The following is a 21,183-nucleotide window of genomic DNA, read 5'->3' as shown; positions in this document are numbered from 1 at the left end:
ACCGCGTGAGACGACGCTTCATCCAGTCCCAAACATGCTCAATGGGGGACAGATCCGGAGATCTTGCTGGCCAAGGTAGTTGACTTACACCTTCTAGAGCACGTTGGGTGGCACGGGATACATGCGGACGTGCATTGTCCTGTTGGAACAGCAAGTTCCCTTGCCAGTCTAGGAATGGTAGAACGATGGGTTCGATGACGGTTTGGATGTACCGTGCACTATTCAGTGTCCCCTCGACGATCACCAGTGGTGACCGGCCAGTGTAGGAGATCGCTCCCCACACCATGATGCCGGGTGTTGGCCCTGTGTGCCTCGGTCGTATGCAGTCCTGATTGTGGCGCTCACGTGCACGGCGCCAAACACGCATACGACCATCATTGGCACCAAGGCAGAAGCGACTCTCATCGCTGAAGACGACACATCTCCATTCGTCCCTCCATTCACGCCTGTCGCGACACCACTGGAGGCGGGCTGCACGATGTTGGGGCGTGAGCGGAAGACGGCCTAACGGTGTGCGGGACCGTAGCCCAGCTTCATGGAGACGGTTGCAAATGGTCCTCGCCGATACCCCAGGAGCAACAGTGTCCCTAATTTGCTGGGAAGTGGCGGTGCGGTCCCCTACGGCACTGCGTAGGATCCTACGGTCTTGGCGTGCATCCGTGCGTCGCTGCGGTCCGGTCCCAGGTCGACGGGCACGTGCACCTTCCGCCGACCACTGGCGACAACATCGATGTACTGTGGAGACCTCACGCCCCACGTGTTGAGCAATTCGGCGGTACGTCCACCCGGCCTCCCGCATGCCCACTATACGCCATCGCTCAAAGTCCGTCAACTGCACATACGGTTCACGTCCACGCTGTCGCGGCATGCTACCAGTGTTAAAGACTGCGATGGAGCTCCGTATGCCACGGCAAACTGGCTGACACTGACGGCGGCGGTGCACAAATGCTGCGCAGCTAGCGCCATTCGACGGCCAACACCGCGGTTCCTGGTGTGTCCGCTGTGCCGTGCGTGTGATCATTGCTTGTACAGCCCTCTCGCAGTGTCCGGAGCAAGTACGGTGGGTCTGACACACCGGTGTCAATGTGTTCTTTTTTCCATTTCCAGGAGTGTATATGGCTTAAACTAGAATCATTTCACTACATTATGTCAGGTATAGCTTAAACTAGAAACAGGCTATGGATCCAAAGGACCTGCTCACAAAGCAATGCTGCTCAAGCACCTCATGCTTCACAAAACGCAACCCAGTGCCAACGTGACACAACATCCAATTGATGCTTTGAACAAGTTACAAGCAATGGATGTCAACATAAGTGATGATATATTATCAATAATCCTGCTCTACAGTCTTCCAGATAGTTACAACAATTTTAGATGGGCTATTGAATCCCATGACAATCTACCAGATGTCAAGACAATAAAAGTAACAGTCTTGGAAGAAAACAATGCAAGTATTCAGAAAGACAGTGAAAATACGAGTGACACAATGTTTGTTAAATCAGGTAAACATTTCATGAACAAGTCAGAAAGTGCTGTCAGTGGCAGTGACAAATCGGAACAAAAATAGAAACAAAAACAAAAAATCATAGGAATCAGCATACAAATACAGTTTTTGTGACAAAAAGGGTCAGAAAGAAGATGAGTGTTTTTTTTCAAGAAGAATATAGGTATGCAAGCTGTGATAAAAGTTAATGAAGCTCATTGGTGTTTCTCTATGAATGAGGCCACTGCAAAGTTAACTCCAACATTTCTGGTTCATAGACAGTGGTTGCAAATCACATCAAAAATGTGTCACAATCTGAAAGTGCTTGCAAGCAACAGTGCTACGTAAGTAACAGCTAAAAGTAATGTACGCATTGCAACTGCAGCCAGCACCAGTAACTGCATAACACTGAAAAACACTTGATATGCACCAAAGCTTGGAGCCAATCTGATTTTAGTGCCAAAAGTTGTGGGCAACAACCACATGGTACATCTGAGACAACTTTTTCAGTTATATTAGATACTAACAGTAAAGTCAAAATGATTGCAAACAGAGATGGAAACCTGTTTTATTTACAGGAAAATTGTCCCAAAGAGTGTATCACTGCTGAGCCAAAAGTTATATGCAGATATGGCACACTCAAGTAAGCCACTTGAACTCGTGAAATATGATCAAAATTTTCAAGAATAAGTACATGATAAGTATGTAATTCAGCGGTGCCAATCTCACTAGATGCACTACATGTCTGATGAAGACAAGGGTACTCAGATGAACTTCTGGAGTTAACCCACTCTGATGTCTGTGGGCCAATGAGAGAAACATCTCAAGATGACCTGATAGATGACCAAAATACATCGTTTCAAGCCCCTTTCATTTGGCGTAAGTAGAAGTTGTTGACAAATTTGTGAATTCAAAAACCTAGTTGAAGATCAAGCTGGTCACAAAATTAAATACTATATGTCAGCAATGGTCAGAAGTACTGCAGTGAAAGAATGGGTTCCATTCTCAAAATGGCAAGAATACAGTGACATCTAAAAGTTCCATGCACACCACAGCAGAATGAAGTCACCAAATGAAAGAATCATTCCTTACTCAAAGTGGCTCATTGGATGCTGTTTGAGTCAGGATAACCACCACAATTCTTCACCAAAGCCATCAACCAAGTTAGGTACTTCTTAAATCATTCTTAACTTAAGGACTGTTTGATGGAACTCCATGTGAGAAGTGGCTGAAGATAAAACCCAACTTATCTCATCTTTGTGCATCTGCTCAAAAGGTTTTCATCCCAGATAAATTACCAAACAAAGGAAAGATTGATCCCAAAGGCAAAGAAGGGATTTTTGTAGGCTATTATGACTGTTCGAAAGCCTATTGTGTGAGAGTTCAAGAAATCACAAGAGTTACATATCAAGAGATGTGAGGTACCTTGATAATAGTTTTGAGCCCAAACAAACTGAAGTAGACTATTAGCAAGATGAACCAGATCATCACCAAAGAGGGAGCATCAACATGAATTGCCTGGGAGGAGATATTAATGGTAATACTAACACTGAATGAGAGTCATTGTCAGATGATGATCCATTCTATGGTTTGGAGTCAGAAGTTGCTCTGTCTGCACCCAATGAAGGACAACAAGATTGAAATATGGGGACATGACAGACCAGGGTTAGTGTGAACAGTGAAAAGGGGGCATCCACACATCAGCCCCCCTCTGTCATACAATTTGAATGTAAGCTGTTGTGACTATCCACCAATCCGATAAGTAACATACTACAACTCCCTGCTCTCAACAGTTTATTTTAGTTTTAAACTCAGCAAGTATTTCAATACATAATGTTAACTTCATTGCAAATGCAACAGAGGTCAATGTCATAATGCAGTAACAGAGGTCATTGTTGATAATGCATTGTGTGGTCCAGATCATCAAGAGTTGTTTGAAGCTATACATGATTAAATCTAGTCACTGGTGAAAAATGATACCTGGGACATTGTAGAAAGACAAATAAATGAAAGGGTAATTGACTGTTGGACTGTTTTCAGGAATAAGTACAGCAGCAGTGGGTCTTTTCTGAGGAGAAAATCAAAAATAATTGCACGAGGATTCAAACGATGTAATGGAGTTGACTGTGTGAACATGTTCTCTTGAGCTGCAGGATCTGATTCATTTATACTACTTATGGCTCTGTCAGTCAAATTTGACTTAGGTGTCTCACAACTGGATATCACCACTGCATTTCACAATGGTGAAGCTGACACATTCTTTGTAAGTATTCATGTGGATTCAATGGTTGAATTATTACATAAAATGAGAGATGCACAGAAAGATAATCACATAATCAAAAAGGCAAGTGACATGCTCCAAACACTGAAATCCAGAAATAAAGTGTGCATGCTTAAAAAGGTCATTTACAGTTTGTGCCATGCTGGTTGACAATGGTATTCTAAATCGAATGCAACTCTAACCTCAGTTGTACTGCAACCCTCAAAATCAGATTCACCTGTCTTTGAAGACAGTGTGGAAAACTGTCCGTCCCCTTACTCATTTAAGTAAATGACATTATAGAAATTTCAGCAGAACCAGAAGGGACAAAACAAACCAATGATGAGTTATCTCCCAGATTTGATGTCAAGGATCTTGGTGACATGCTGTCTGGGCATTGAGGAAAATCAGTCTGTTGACATTATTACATTGTATCAAAGTGGTTATATCAAAAAAGTTTTACACTGATTAAAAACAGATGACTGCAGGCCAACAAGGCTTCATTGTCAACTGGGAGAAAGTAGGATGCAAGAGCTTTAAATATGAAGATGCCCCTCATTATCCATTCAGAGAACTACTTGGAGCATTGATGTACATCATCATCAGTACTCGAAGCAACACATGCTGTGTAGTCAGTAAGCTAAGCCAGTACAATAACAACCATAATTTTGTTCACGAATCCTTAGATGACTCAAAGAAACCATAGGTGAGAAAGTAACGTACTTCAAGGATAAGGAATAAATATTCAATTTCATAGATACTGACTGAGGAAGTTCTGATGCTGGAAATCATATACGGACAACAACTCCATCTTATGCAGATGGTTTTCACACAAGCAGAGAGTCATTGCTCTTTCATCAACTGAAGCTAAGTACATGAACCTCACTGTATCAGCAATGGGAGCAATTCATTTGTCAACATTCATGAAGGAGCTGAGTTTAAGGCAACTGTCATACATCACCTTGATCACTGACAATCAATCAGTTGGAAAGCTACCACATAATTTAATTTTTCACTCAAAGGCAAAGCACATGCATGTAAAATATCACTTCATACAACAAGCTCTACAAGAGTACCCACTGAAAATAGAAGTTCAGCCAACACAAGATATGACGGCAGATGTACTAGTGAAGCCTCTTCTTGCATTGAAGCACAAGACATGTATTGAAGGACTTGCACTTCAGTCATAGAGCCACTAACATAAGACTCAATTCTTAATTTATAACGGTCTGAAAAAAATGAATGGGTCCTGTTATGGTTCAAATTTTACTCCTAAGTAATATCTCTGGTGTCTACAGACGTCACTATGCTCACATTTTCAAGTCTGTTGTTCTTAATTCTGTACTATTCTCTGTTCATTAAACTATAAATAAGATTGTTCAGTAATTATGTGTCATGCCTGTATTTTCAAACTACAACCAAATACATTTGAACCTGAAACTTCCCGGCAGATTAAAACTGTGTCCCAGGCCAAGAGTTAAAATCGGGACCATTGCCTTTCACAGGCAACTGCTCTATCAACTGAGCTACCCAAGCACAACTCACAACATGTCCTCGCAGCTTTATTTCCATCTCCTAACTTCCACAATCCATTTCCGCAAATCCTTTACCGTCTAACACAGAGTTACAATGTCATCAGCAAATTTAAAAGTTTTAATTTTGTGTCCCTGAATTTTAATTTCCTTTTCAAATTCCTTCTTGATTTCCTCCAAAGCATCCTCAATGAACAACATCAGGGACAGGCTATAGTCCTGTCTCCAATCGCTTCTCAACTACAGCTTCCATTTCATGTGCTTCAGCTCTTATAACTGCAGTTCACTTTCTGTATGAGTTGTAGATAACTTTCATGATGAGAGTGCGCCATGACAGAGCAATACTGTGAACTTCTGATAGAGCCTGCCAATGAGTACCTTGCATTCATTTGCCTTATCTTATTGTGTTCAGTGTACCTTACAGTGATTAGTGTGCATGCCACAGTCTAATAACATTGTACTAACATTCTTGGTTGTGTTGTGTGCCCAAGTTACAACACATGTGACAAAGAGCGTGGGATTGTTCTCCACACAGTTTTCAGTCTCTGGTTGGTCTTCCATTGTGTCTACAACATCTAACAGTGCTACTGATGAGTCTTTAAGCTGGCAGGTTGGTCAGCAAAGAGTTCTTACTTTGGTGTTGCAGCATCTCAGTCAACAGCAAGAGCTGTTTGCCACAAAGTAACACAGTCAACACCAGGTATTGCAAATGCTTGCCTCTGCTTTGGCCAGTTTGGGTCTGTCTCAATCTATGTCATCTGCCACATCACCCCTTGTATCTCCTGTTTTGCTTGTATCTCCTGTTTTGCCTGTTACTACTCCAGTTGTCCCCCCCTCCCCGCCATTCCAGTTCACCTCACGTGTATCAACTCCATTGCCAAAGGGCCCCCCTGCAGGATCCATCTTCACTCCTTTTGGTAACATCTGTGACCTTCTTTCAAATTACTGCTGTAAATAGATGCAAATCGTTGCCAATTGAGTTGAGTTCTGTTGGTGCAAGGAACTGGAACATTCCTATAAGACTTGGACAGCTGAGCTTCACAGTTTAAGCTGCCATTGTCACACTGTCATTGATGTACTTAAGGAGTTGTATGCTGACCACATGGTTTGTGATGCAATCATCAGTTGGCCCCCGATCATGAGTTTCATGAGTGTGCCCTTCAATGTGACTATTGCACAATTGTTTGAAGTTTCAAAGCTTTGGGTACTGAAATTGAGTCATGATGAGAGGTTTCAGATATTCAACCTGCTTTCCCCCACCAATTGTAAAATGGTTCATACTGGGACTATACTGACAGAGGTCTGCGGCAAGCAAAACATGACAGCAGCCATCTCATCTCACTGTGGCAGCCATGGGTGCAGCAGCAGAACAGTAAGCCCAGTAATGAACAACAATGCAAGAACTCCATGCTTCCCTCTTGTCCATCATGTTTTGTCATTCATGATAGGCCAGATTGTCCTAAGTGGTGCATCATTTGCCGCCAGTGCTACAAAATGGGTCACACTGCTCTTGTTTGTGATGTTAATTGCCAACAGCCTATTGCAGATGCTGACTTGGATGTCAATTGTGTGTCAGCAATCTCTGTTGCAACCAAACTGAAAATTTGTTTTGTTTGGATGCCTTTAACCTTTCCCAGTTAACTATTTCTGATGAAGTTATTCAGAATGGGCTATTCCCTTAGTCATTGTCAAGGACTCGTATGGGCAGTTATGCCTTTGCAGAAATTTCAAAGTTTCTGTCAATGCTCAATCTGTCATTGAAATGTATCCCTTGCCGTACCCTGATGAACTTTTTGCTAAGCTCACTGGTAGTCAGTATTTTCCAAGATCGATCTCTCTGATGCATATTTGCAGCTTTCCATTGATGCTGACTCAACAGCTCTCAGTTATTAACAAGCCTTTTGGTTTGTGTCATTACTTGCAGTTACCATTTGGTGTGGCTAGTGCCCTGACAATTTTTCAATGGTTTCTTGAGAAACTCACAAGGACTGTGCCTAGATACGCCAGTTATCTTGATGATATTGCGGTCTCCAGCTCCTCCACTGCTGAACATCTCAACAACTTGCTTATGCTCTCTTTGGTGTTACAGGCTGGCAGGTTAATGGAAAAGTCCCATTTCTTTCAGTCTATTGTTTGTCTTGGGTTCGAGGTCTGTAGTGCTGGTATCAAAGCCCATCATCAGAATGACTCTGCTGTCATGCCTCTTCCACATCCTCCATCGGCCATGGAACTCCAGGTTTTTTTTAGGTAAGATAGCTCACTATCATCAGTTACTGCTGGGGGGGCGACATCAATTGCACAACCATTACATGCCTTGCTGCATAAGAGGATGTCTTTCCACTGGTCACAAGCATGTGAAACATTGTTTTCCAAACTGCAGTCTATGTTACAATCTGCACCTTGCCTTATACTCTACCATCCAAGTCAACATTTAGTGGTAGCAACAGGTGTGCCCCAACATGGGCTGGGGGCAGTATTAGTTCATAAATATTCTAATCGCTCTGAGCGCTCTATTGAGATGCATCAAAAATTAATTTGGCTCAGACTAGATATTCACAAATAAAGAAAGAGGCCTTGACCATTGTTTATGCCTTAAAGAAGTTTCATGTTTTCCTGTATAGTGCAAAATTCCATCTCATCATGGATCACAAGCTGTAAGTTTTGCCGTTTAACCCCTCAGCATCATGGCCAGACAAAGCACCACATCCCCTTCAAAGTTGGGCACTATTTCTCTCTTGGTACAACTATGTGATTCAGTTCCACCCTACAGCTGAACATGTGAATGCTTACGTGCTCTCCCATTTTCCAGCCACACCAGATCCAATTTCCGTTTCCACATTGATGAATGCGCTCAACAAACTGTCAATGTTTTTGCCATCACAAGCACTCGGGCTGTGCGAGCTAGTGCAACTCATCCAGTTTTACAGAAAGTGAGACATTGCTTACAGCATGCTTGGCCTGAGGCACCTCCATCACAGGCTTCCGACCCCCCCATAACTACTATGTGTTTCAGCATCATTTCTCTGTTGTTGATGGTGTTCTACTCCTTGATATGGACTATCAGCTCCTTGCTTAGTGGTTACCTCAGCTCTCCATTCAGAGATCCTGCAAATTCTGCACGCTGGTCACTGGGTGGTACCACACACCAAGGCATTGGCCACTGTCATGTTTTTTGGCCTGGTTGGAAGGTGACATCACTCATTGGGTTACGGAATGTTCTCAATGTGCATAACAGCAAGCTGCCCTGCGGACAACATTGTATCTATGGCTCTAACCTTTACAGGCCTGTGACCATCTCCACATCAATTTTGTCAGACCTTTCCTTAATGCATACTTGCTAATAGTAATTGATGCATTCTCTCAGTTCCCATATGTTGCTCATTACCCGCCACCTTTGACCTCTAATGACATGGCAACCCTGTCAAAAAAAGGTGATGCCGAAAGGTTAGTTAGAACATTCAAAACGCAAATGAAAACATATGTGACTTCGTCCCCATGCAACGTTGTCTTGGATCAATTTCTCTCTTCCTATCTGATATTGCCACTCAACAACAACAGCCCCACTGAACTGCACCATAGGTATCAACCTCTGATGCTCCTGGATCTCCTGAAGTCTGGCCAGGGATGCCAACCCATGCAGCCATCATCCCACTCCCAGCACGGACTGCCTGTCTGGGCACTTGGGTTTGTTCGCCCAAACTGGATTTGTACCAACATCTCCCGATGCCATGGCTACCATCCCCATGACTTCTGTATGGAGGAGGGCATCTGTGAACGTCATTATGGCCAGTTGCAACTGCACATGGATGACCAGACAACCTCAACCAGTACACCAACAATGTCATGCCTGTCTGCATCGCTCGATGGATCACCTGATGTTTCTGGGTCCCTGTCATGACATATGAGGGGGCCACCCATCACCAGTGGATGAACCTGGCACAGCTTCTGCAATACCATTACCAGTACCAAAGCAGTCATCATCCACAGTGAAGCCATCTCCTCCATCCCGGCTGCCACCTGCACGGGCACCACAATCACCAAGTGCTGGACCTGATATGAACATGGAGGTCACATTGACATCAACTACCCTATTGTATGAATTGACACAAGAAGGCAGACCAAAACACTGCCCACATGCCAAGTACTTAATACCATATGCCCAGGTATCACCATGTCATCTGAGCACCTCGAGGAGGAAGACACCATGGACATCTCACAAATCCGAGCTGTAATGAAGTAATGCACACACGCTTGAAAGCCACATGTAATAGCAGTGTGTTATATTTGCGAGAGTATGCCATAAAAGAGCAATCTTGTGAATTTCCAATAGAGCCTGCCATGGGCGAGTACCTATTTAAGCCCTGACACGCTATGCTCGCATTCAGTTATCATATTATTACTGCTTGCATGCATTTGCCTTATCTTACTGTGTTCAGTGTCTGTTATAGTGATTGGCATGCATACCACAGCCTAATAAAGTTGTACTAACATTCTTGGTTGTGTTGTATGTCCATGTTACAACATATCACTCCCAATATTTTAGCCCTGCTACTTTCAGAGTTTCCAAAAGTATATTCCAGGCAACAGTGCCAAAAGCTTTCTCTTAGTCTACTAATGCTATAAGCATAAATTTACATTTCTTCACCTGTGGCTGTAATCAATGCAGAGAAATATAAACACTGTTACTTGTTCAGCGTAATAAGAGCTACGGTTTAGTGACAAAAGTAGCCATCTTGACAAAAGCTGAATGGTCTGGGTTAGTGGTGACAGATTTCATGGTGCAGCCAACCTAGTAAGCCACAGTTAACAGATGACAATGTGTTCAGCATAACTACATAGTCATAAACAAAAGTGATAACAGCAACTGGAATTAGAGATCACAGGAATCTTGTACGTAATTGAATCTAAAATGGTTTGAATTTGTTAATATGTTCAATGAAGGTACCCTTTGCACATGGTATTGACAGCTAAAGTTGAAGGGACCAGAATCAAATGAAAATCAGCCTGAAGTCATATATGAGGACAATTCAAAAATTCTGGAACATTTGTAATTTTGCCCCAATGGTGTGTTGGAGTGAAATGCAGTGGCATCCCTGCACACACCTGTGTTTACTGTGTAACTACTGGAAGTTTCATTGTTGTATGTCTGTTAGTTATTGTTCAATGCTGTATTGAGTAGAATGTTGTGTTGCACAGTTTATGAGTTTTAAGATGGCAGAGTTAGAGGAGCAACATGCCTGCACTAAATTTTTTGTGAACCTCAAAAAAAACTTTACAGACACTTCAAATGATGCAGGAAGCCTACATTGGTGAGTGCTTAAGCTGTACTCGGTGTTATGAATGGTTCACATGGTTTAAAAATGACCAGACGAAAGTTAAAGATGACCCTTGTTCAGAATTCCCTCTGAAGTCCACCGATGACGCTCATGCCAGGAACATCAACGAAATTGAGCATTGAGCTTGCCAATCTAAGACTGACTGTCCAAGAGATTGCAGAAGAATGTAACATTTTAGTTGTATCGTGTCATGAAATCTTGACACAGCATTGTGTTGCCACCAAGGTCATCCCACAGCTCAAGAGTCAAGACCAGAAAGGTCTTCACCCTGCAATCTGTGAAGAGCACAAAAAATGAAATCACTGTGTTGCCTCATGCTTCGTACTCTCTAGACCTGGCCCCTGCGGATTTTTTTTTTTTTTTAATTTCCAAAGTTGAAAACCCCATTGAAAGGATGAAGATTTGCAACGATAGATGGAATAAAAGAAAATTTGCAGATGGCACTTCACATGATGGAGCAAGAGGTGTACCAAGACTGCTTCTGGAAGTGGTAAAGGTGTTGGGAGTGGTGTATCAATTGTGGAGGAGAGTATTTCGAAGGAAAGGTACTGGGATTTTTTTGAACAGTCCTCGCACCTTCCACTAAAATGACTACTCCCATAAGCCACTGCACTGTAGCTCTTCTTAGAGTCGGTAAGTAACAGATGATTCCAAGGCAAATCCACCATCAAACAATGCCAATATTAAATATCATATGTGGCTTTGAAAATACCACTTTTCTGGTGAAAAAAGCTGAAAAAGAGGTTTTTTACAAGAAGAATCTTAATGTGTTAGCACAAATATAAGCAATCAAGTGACAAAACAACATTATATTTTGGGATCAAACAATGGAAAATCCAGGATGGAATGTAACAATATTAGAGAAGGAAAGTTGCTGCTCACCATATAGCAGAGATGCTGAGTCGCAATAGGCACAACAAAAAGATTCACACAGTTATAGCTTTCAGCCTTTAAAGTCTTTGTCAGCAATAGACATACATACACACACAAATGCAACTTTCACACACGTCTGCAGTCTCAGACAACAATGTGTGGTTTCAGTTGTCTGAGACTGCAGAAGTGTGTGCAAGTTGCGTTTGCGTGTGTGTGTGTGTGTGTGTGTGTGTGTGTGTGTGTGTGTGTGTGTGTGTGTGTGTGTGTGTGTGTGTGTGTGTGTTTATTGCTGATAAAGGCCTTAATGGCCGAAAGCTACAATTGTGTGAATCTTTTTGTTGTGCCTATTGTGCCTCAGAATCTCTGCTATATGGTGAGCAGCAACTTTCCTTCTCTAATATTGGTATATTTTGGGATCAGTAGATAGGGAAGTTGTTGAGCTAATTTCAGATTTTATATGGAAACCATTATTAACTTCTCTGTATACAGACTTAGAAACAAGCCTCATCTCAGATTTGGAAAACTCAGAGTCACATAAAGTAAAAAGTAGCACTAGGAGACAAAAAACCTTTTACTGTGCTTATAGGTGCATGCTCTTTCTGGACTGCAGGTACCCAATGATCTTTTTTTAACTATGTTCCTTCAATGACTACCAACCAATGCACATTCTTTCTTAACAAATAGTCGATATTTAAGTCTGGATGTAGTGGCTTCTACTGCTGACAAAATCTCGGGGAATATGTAACCTAGTCGGTACTTATACAATGCTGAAATACACTCCTGGAAATTGAAATAAGAACACCGTGAATTCATTGTCCCAGGAAGGGGAAACTTTATTGACACATTCTTGGGGTCAGATACATCACATGATCACACTGACAGAACCACAGGCACATAGACACAGGCAACAGAGCATGCACAATGTCGGCACTAGTACAGTGTATATCCACCTTTCGCAGCAATGCAGGCTGCTATTCTCCCATGGAGACGATTGTAGAGATGCTGGATGTAGTCCTGTGGAACGGCTTGCCATGCCATTTCCACCTGGCGCCTCAGTTGGACCAGCGTTAGTGCTGGACGTGCAGACCGCGTGAGACGATGCATCATCCGGTCCCAAACATGCTCAATGGGGGACAGATCCGGAGATCTTGCTGGCCAGGGTAGTTGACTTACACCTTCTAGAGCACGTTGGGTGGCACAGGATACATGCGGACGTGCATTGTCCTGTTGGAACAGCAAGTTCCCTTGCCGGTCTAGGAATGGTAGAACGATGGGTTTGATGACGGTTTGGATGTACCGTGCACTATTCAGTGTCCCCTCGACGATCACCAGTGGTGTACGGCCAGTGTAGGAGATCGCTCCCCACACCATGATGCCGGGTGTTGGCCCTGTGTGCCTCGGTCGTACGCAGTCCTGATTGTGGCGCTCACCTGCACGGCGCCTAACACGCATACGACCATCATTGGCACCAAGGCAGAAGCGACTCTCATCGCTGAAGACGACACGTCTCCATTCGTCCCTCCATTCACGCCTGTCGCGACACCACTGGAGGAGGGCTGCACGATGTTGGGGCGTGAGCGGGACCGTAGCGGGACCGTAGCCCAGCTTCATGGAGATGGTTGCAAATGGTCCTCGCCGATACCCCAGGAGCAACAGTGTCCCTAATTTGCTGGGAAGTGGCTGTGCGGTCCCCTACGGCACTGCGTAGGATCCTACGGTCTTGGCGTGCATCCGTGCATCGCTGCGGTCTGGTCCCAGGTCGACGGGCACGTGCACCTTCCGCCGACCACTGGCGACAACATCGATGTACTGTGGAGACCTCACGCCCCACGTGTTGAGCAATTCGGCGGTACGTCCACCTGGCCTCCCGCATGCCCACTATATGCCCTCGCTCAAAGTCCGTCAACTGCACATACGGTTCACGTCCACGCTGTCGCGGCATGCTACCAGTGTTAAAGACTGCGATGGAGCTCCGTATGCCACGGCAAACTGGCTGACACTGACGGCGGCGGTGCACAAATGCTGCGCAGCTAGCGCCATTCGACGGCCAACACCGCAGTTCCTGGTGTGTCCGCTGTGCTGTGTGTGTGATCATTGCTTGTACAGCCCTCTCGCAGTGTCCGGAGCAAGTATGGTGGGTCTGACACACCGGTGTCAATGTGTTCTTTTTTCCATTTCCAGGAGTGTAGTTTTGCCTCCATTTGAAGATGATAGACTGGAAAAGCAGGTTTAAGAATGATTGAGCCAGATTCAGAAGCTACAAACTTTGATATGATCGAGAACCAAATCAAAATCACCATGGTATACAGAGAAACACCCCGTGTGCTAGTAGCATTATAAACCGAAGCAAAGCACAATGAAATGTACATCACCATGTTCCTTTGTTCCTCAACAGTCCATTACTCTCAGACAAAAAATTACTATGCTCCCACTGGGCACAGCACAGCGTGAGGAGGATAAACCACCTCACCAACTGTTCGTAAGTGATCACAACACAAATTTTCAATTTTTGGTTGGTTGTAGCAGACATATCTGTACACGCAGCAACAGCACAAGACAGCAGAAAAGTTCAGAAATGGCAACTCTGCAGTGCAAACAGTTCCATAACACACACATATGGTTAACACTACTGAACCTTGAAGTAGGCATTCGAAGACAACTTCCATCACCATTTCTTCTTATTACAGATATTGTCAAGAAATTATCACCAACAACTGGCTGATGAACATCAACAAGAAGAAACAACTATGAAAATCTTCTTCAAAGACCTATTTCTGGGTTCAGTAGGAATTCACTATATGCATGTATTAGGAACTGTAGTGAAATGAAAGTAGCAGAACTTGGAGCACCAAAATCAGGCCGTGAGCTATGGACATCAGCCACAGCCAGACAGACATCAATTCTGCTTGATCAGCACCGCTCAGCAGCACTGCTCTGGGTGTCAATGCCCTGGTGCTAGCCTCTGAGAAGCCACTCTGACTTAACCAACTTCTGCATCATGAATGTGTGCTGCTGATTACACCACACACTGGCAATTGCCCTGTTCCAGATGGTTCGCAGTGGCTCACAAACACAGCTCTTCTGCAAATTCAGCAATGAGAACCAGCATTTAAATGACAGTTCAGCTGAGTACGTCATGCTCAGCATGGCATGGGCAAGCACAGTGCCTACTGATGCAGCCCTGGGGTCTTCACAGTAAACTCTGCCATCACAGTTCTCCATATGCAGTTTAGAATCTGGTTTTGAAATATCTGTCTTACTATTACCTAATCTGTTCAGAACCTTTTAGTATCTCCATGTCTCTTTCACATATACAACGTGCATTCATGATTCCCAACCCAAATGATAGCGATGATTAAACTATACTCTGTGCCAAATTCTACCAAGCAGCTTTCCATTTCATTCCTTTCCCTCACTCCATGTTTTCTAACTTTTTTTCTTCACTTCCCTTTCCTTCTCTCTCTCTCTCTCTCTCTCTCTCTCTCTCTCACCAAACAGGTCTGGTAGCGACTGAATTTGGCGTCATCCTCAACCCATAGGCACCAGAAGATGCAGATATGGAAGAGATGTAGTCAGTATACCGCTCTCCCAGCCATTGTCAGTTCTCATGGCCAGAGCTGCTACTTCTCAATCACGTAACTCCTCAACTGGCCTCACAAGGGCTGAGTGCACAGACAACTCATACGGTAACCCATGCAAGTGCTAGCCAAAGCTCACAGCGCTTAGCTTTGGTGAACTGATGGTGACCAGTGGCAAGGTTGTTGGCTTTCCTTTTTCTACTACTGAGTTTCAGTCACCCATCACAATTGAATTTTCATACCCTTAACTAGTTGAATAATTTATGTTATCTCATAACATATTCATGCAATCTTTTTATCTTCAGGGGAACTAGTAGGCATATAAACTTGTACTACTGTGATGGGTGTAAGGTTCTTGCCTACCTGTCTATGGTAATGTGTTCAATATGTTGTTTATAGCAGCTTGCCCACATTCCCATTTTTATTCACTATTAAACCTACTCTATTTGAATTTGTATTTATAACACTGTACTCACTTTACAAGAAGTCCTGTTTTCCACCATATCTAACTTAATCCTATCTGTTTCTCTTTTTAGATTCTCTGTCCTACCTACCCAATAAAGTGATAAAAAATTCTGTACTGTAACCCATAGAACACCATTTTTGTTTTTCCTCAAGACAATCCTGAGTAGTGTCTATCCAGAGATCCAAATGGGTAACAATTTTATCAAGATGATGCCATCATCATTAAGCAATACGGTATGCCTTTATATCCTTGGAAATATAATGTCTTTAGTTTTGCTTTGCTTTCATCCAATCCCTATACCAACATAGCAAGACCACACTGACTAATGTTATGACACCAGATCAATCAGTCATCTTGCAACTACTTAAAAGGTTGCTGCTTTTCTTCAGGAGCCATATGTTAGTCTGGCCTCTTCACAGATATGCCTCTGAAGTAGTTGGACAACCACAGTACAGGCATGCAAGCCAACCCACCTCATTCATTGGCAGGAATGGGGTAGGGGGGAGGGATGATTTAGCGACAACTATTGCTGGGATTCTGAATTGACTTTCATCTTTAAGACAATTTATTTTATGTGTCTGGGTTCTTAGTATCAACAGCAGGCCATGACTTTGAAAGAAGAAACACCAAGGGCAAGCACAAAAGCCACTAATTCACACCCATAAACGGTACAGAAATTTACTATTTATGATTAGTGGCTGTCAATAACCATATACTAGGTGGGTCATCATAATGGAAGCCCCACCTTTTGTCAGTTGCTTACCTTTGGAAGGAGTGTAATGAGTCTCTCTTTGAGTACAATAATAGATATTTACAAAATTTTTTGAGTAAAACTTGCAATCCCACAACAAGGTGGGAGAGCCTTGGCAGAGTTATAAACTGCAGAAGAACAAATCTGGCAGACTTGAGCTGTGAATCACATTATAGAAGATACTTGGGTGGTGTAGATGCTTTTAATTAGGACAAAGATCTGGTGTTTGAGTTCTCATTTGGCATAGAATTTTCATATGTCAGATAAATTAAAACTGATTATAACTTCACTGATTTGATGATAATATCATTCAAGACAGGCAGTAATTAATGCAACAGGTTGAAGTTATTCACTGAAGTAACATTTTTCCTTAAGTCATTCTCAACTCTTGAAATATCACCACTATACTGTGGCATAAGGAATTTTCTAATCAAAAGAAAATATTGTGCAATATTTTCCAGTGCAAGTTGTTCCAGCTGGAGCACACATGTATTAGTTGCCACACATAATTTAGTACAGATGAGCAAGCATAATCTGTGTATGGACAGTCCAGGCAGTATTCACTGTCTCACCAGGTAGTTAGAAAGAAGAGATACAAGAGAGTTGTGGCCAAGAAAATAAGATTGTGAGAGGCAGAGGTAACACAAAAATTCAAATTAATGGAAATAATTCAAACTTTTGTTAACTTTACCAATTTTCCATTGCTGTTTATCTGCAAGTGATGAAATATCAGTCTACTGTGATAGGCAGAAGTGCCTCCAGTGTTTGTTCTTGAAGATGAGTATTTTCTCTTTTGCATTATATTCACAGCATAAAATGCTGGATAGATATGCAAGCTCACCACATTTGACCAATGTAATCTTTAAGATTTATTGACTGAGTAATATCACTGTTTTAGAACAATGTTTCAAGTAGTTTCATCATTGTTATCTAAGTAAAATTTAAAACATCGAACTTGGCTCAACTAGTAACCCAAGATGAAGTCATCAGCAGAGAAATGGTGTTCACAGTGAACATTTCTGTGCCCAAATTTCAGACCTACCTATATGTTACCCTCCAGCTTTCTTACATCACTGTCCAATTAATCATACTGCATCATATCAAACAACATGTAGTGCTGGTGCACTGTAAATTTCTACACTAAGTACCAAACAACTACCATGCATTTCAACATTATGTCTTTTTCAAAACACAAAAATTTTGCCTTTCCCTAAAGAATGAAAATGGGCAGAAAACCATTCTAACTGCTGCTTCTGTGATGAAATAGACAGTTAGCACAGTATGTTACAATCAAGTTAATCACCTTAGGAAATAGGTTGAAATTAAATGAAAAAATGAGAGATTATCAATAAAAATAGTGCTACTATAATATATTATATGTATGGGTACAGCTCAAATCAGTCAAAGAAAATAAGTTTCAAAATTTTAATTCAGATGAGGCAAAACTCTACATTTTTACTGTGGCAGCAGTTGAATTACTATAGTGCTGTGTACAAAAGTAGCAAGGGGAGAAGAAAGAAAATGTAAGACATTGTATCTCTGTCTTGAAGACACATTAACACTGTCATATGCATAATTAAGAGACTAAGAGACTAAGTTTAGATCTAAATTACAAAAAATAATTCTCTCTTGTTGTAGAGCTAATAAAGTATTAAAATTTCATCTTTATATGGAAACAATAGGTACTGAAAAAATTTGTTATGGGAAGTCAATTATTTGAGAAGACGTAGTGTACTTACATATGGTTCACAACACCAAGAATCACTCCAAATCCCATATGAAAGAAACCAAATATTATGGATAACTTCATTTTGAATGAGTTCAGGAACATAATCTTGTTTGCTTCAGCCAACTGAGAACAGCAAAAGGATATTCCTTCAGATGATATTGTTTTCAAACTTGTCAAACATGGATTGTGTAGATTAAGTGCTCATTCCACCATTACCCACCACTTCCCCAGATATGACACACTCCAGTCACCCCCCTCTCCCAATGAGATAAAATGTGTAATTAATCTGCAAGTATATATTCTGTCTGTCAGCTGACCAACCAATTTTTATCATAGTTCTACAATGAAATTACTACCCCCTAATCTGTGACTACAAACAAATGGCTGTGCTGGTAACCAGTAATATTTGTCGCTGAACATAATCTGCATCATAATAGTGGGACCGTAGTATTCGTTTCACCTTACTAACCATCTACCACTTCAATCTTTCTTTTTTTTCATCACATCTGTGTCTTTTCACTACCTTTTCCTATTTCCTATCAGCCACTTTTTTAAAAAGGGGAGAATTAATTTTTTGAGCTTTGTGGTGGCTATTCTTGTATCATTTTCCCCTCCAATATAGTGCTGATGTATATTCTTGATTTCTTGTAAGTTAAATATTGCGCTTCTAGAAATCTCAACTGATAACACCATATTACTACTATTACCACACTTTATGATATGAGTGTACTACTTGCTACTAAAGGAAAACAGCTATTATACCCTATATGATGTAGTCTTATATATAATGAATCTCTTTCTATTAAGTGTCAATGGGACTTTCCAAATCCAGAACCCCAATTTCCAGATAAATTGCATATGGATGATAATATCTTCATTAGTAAATGCAACTTGTTTGTCCTAAATTGGTTGACTAAGGAAATTATTTGACAAAAGAAGATGGTTTCACGACCTGATTATTGCTGCAGAAGTTAAGTCTAGATTAGTTCAAGTTCACTATACATGTACATAACTGTTCATAAAAAATGTCTCAGGTAAATTATACACAATTAATAAAATCCTGTACGCTGAAATGACACAAAAATTAATAACTGTTAGGGCCTGTGATACAGTATTTTGTTCTTAATGTGAAACTCAACTTTTGTAAACTAATACATGACATTAATGATGGCAGTAAGGATAAAATTTAAGTGGCTGTCTCTCCACAAAAAAATGTGAACCTTTCAGGGAAAAAGGAAAAAAAAGATAATGATAACTGTAAGGACAAAATTAACAAATGCACAACTAATTTACAGTTTATAATTGGTGCTCTGAAAAGGGATAGCATGAAACCATACAAAGGAAAAACTGAACTGAGCACACTAAAATTTCCACATGACAGTTTGACCCTTTTGGAAAACCTGAAAAAGTAAAGTTCAATAGCCACAAACAGAAAGTGAGAAATCTGTGAAAGGAACAAGTTTTGTGCACAACAACTTCTTCAATATAGTTCTACTATAGATTATTGAAGAGCACTATGTAGTTTTTGCAAGCCACAAGAAAATAGTGAGGACAATCCAGAACAAGAAAGGTTATGCACACAAGTAAATAAGAAAACAAACCTGAATATGGTCAATGAAAACTCACCGATCATATGAAACCCAATCTGTGCATTTGTTGCATGACATAGTGAAGACACAGATCAAGGAAATTAAGTTGGTGCAGTTCTGAAAACCATTTGACTCAGCACAACACTTTTTTTTTAAACCAAAGTATGATTACATGAGGCATAAAATAAAATGTGTGACTGCATTGTGGATTTCTTGGTAAACAGGAGCCAGCATGTTATACTGAATAAGAGTAATTGACAGAAGTAAACTAACTTCTGGTGTGTCCCAGGTGAGTGTGTTGTTGAGAGCTTTGTTGTTCATGTTGTACATTAGTGACCTGGCAGACAATAGTAACAGCAATGTCAGACTTTTTGTAGATGATGCGAGTATTTCTAATGAAATACAATCAGATTTTAATAAGATTCCAAAGTAGTGCAAAGACTGGTAACTTACTTTCAACGTGCAGAAACGTAATATTATGTACTCCACAAAATGAAAAACATTTTATCCTAGAAGACATTATTAGTTATTCACAATTAGGATCAATAAACTCACACAAATACCTGAGAGTAACAACTTGTAGGTACATGAAATGGAATGATAATGTAAGCTCATTTGTAAGCAAGTAAATGGTAGACTTTGATTCATTGGCAGCATCCTTTGAAAATTCAGTTTATATATGAGACTGCTTACAAATCCTTTGTGCATCCTATCTTAGAATGTGTAACTCATACCAAATAGAACAAATACGGCAAATTGAACATATATAAAGGAGAACAGCATGAATGGATGAAGGTCTGTTTGACTCATGGGAGAGCATCGAGGAAATGTTGAAAAATCTCAATTGGCATACTCTTGAAGGTAGGTGCTGTGAGGGCATGGTGAAAAATAATGCCTCCAAATTTTTTATTCTGTTCTCAAGATTGGTAGTTGTGGTCTCAAAAGTTCTGATGACGAAAGCGTAGGTGCACGCTCGTAGGTTGGCACTGCACCAACCACAGCGCCCTCCAGTTGATGCTGAGGAGCTCAACAAGCGCCACTCTGCTTTCTGCCCATTTCATCAACAGCGGATGGCCTGGATACATCATCTGAACTTTAGAGGGTGTTGGCTCGCTATCGAGACTTTGTACTACTTACAACTGGAATATGGCTTTGCACCTATGTGCTCACCATCACAAAGTTATGTAACCACTTATTAACTTGTTTTTGCCTATACTAAATGTGCTTTTACTGTACACACAGTACCAAAGTGCTTTACCTCACCTGCTTCTTCATTTGGCCTATTGCTTCAGTCTGGAAACACGCGACCGCCATGGTCGCAGGTTCGAATCCTGCCTCTGGCTTGTATGTGTGTGATGTCCTTAGGTTAGTTAGGTTTAAGTAGTTCTAAGTTCTAGGGGACTGATGATCTAAGATGTTAAGTCCCATAGTGCTCAGAACCATTTGAACCATTTTGAACCATTTGGCCTATTTTGCAGATTACAGTACCAGACCCACACGCCGCCTTCCAGGCGGGATACAAAAGAAATGACAACGAGGATCACTTTTTCTCCTCCTACCTTTTTTTTTTTTCTCTCTCTCTCTCT

General features: G+C 41.6%; 1 protein-coding gene across 1 annotated transcript in view; it reads right to left on the bottom strand.

The window, feature by feature from the left end:
* The window catches only part of LOC124798327 (V-type proton ATPase 116 kDa subunit a 1-like), a 192,861-nt gene that overhangs the window by 54,433 nt on the left and 117,245 nt on the right, over nt 1–21,183 (bottom strand). The window contains exon 10 of the mRNA XM_047261677.1: nt 18,019–18,131. Within this exon, the coding sequence (XP_047117633.1) occupies nt 18,019–18,131 (113 nt within the window). The remainder of the gene's footprint in view (nt 1–18,018; nt 18,132–21,183) is intronic.

Source organism: Schistocerca piceifrons, chromosome 5, assembly GCF_021461385.2.
Source record: "Schistocerca piceifrons isolate TAMUIC-IGC-003096 chromosome 5, iqSchPice1.1, whole genome shotgun sequence".
NCBI classification, from domain to species: Eukaryota; Metazoa; Arthropoda; class Insecta; order Orthoptera; family Acrididae; genus Schistocerca; species Schistocerca piceifrons.
The sequence above is the reverse complement of the archived record's forward strand: the minus strand, read 5'-3'. Positions and strand labels throughout refer to the sequence as shown.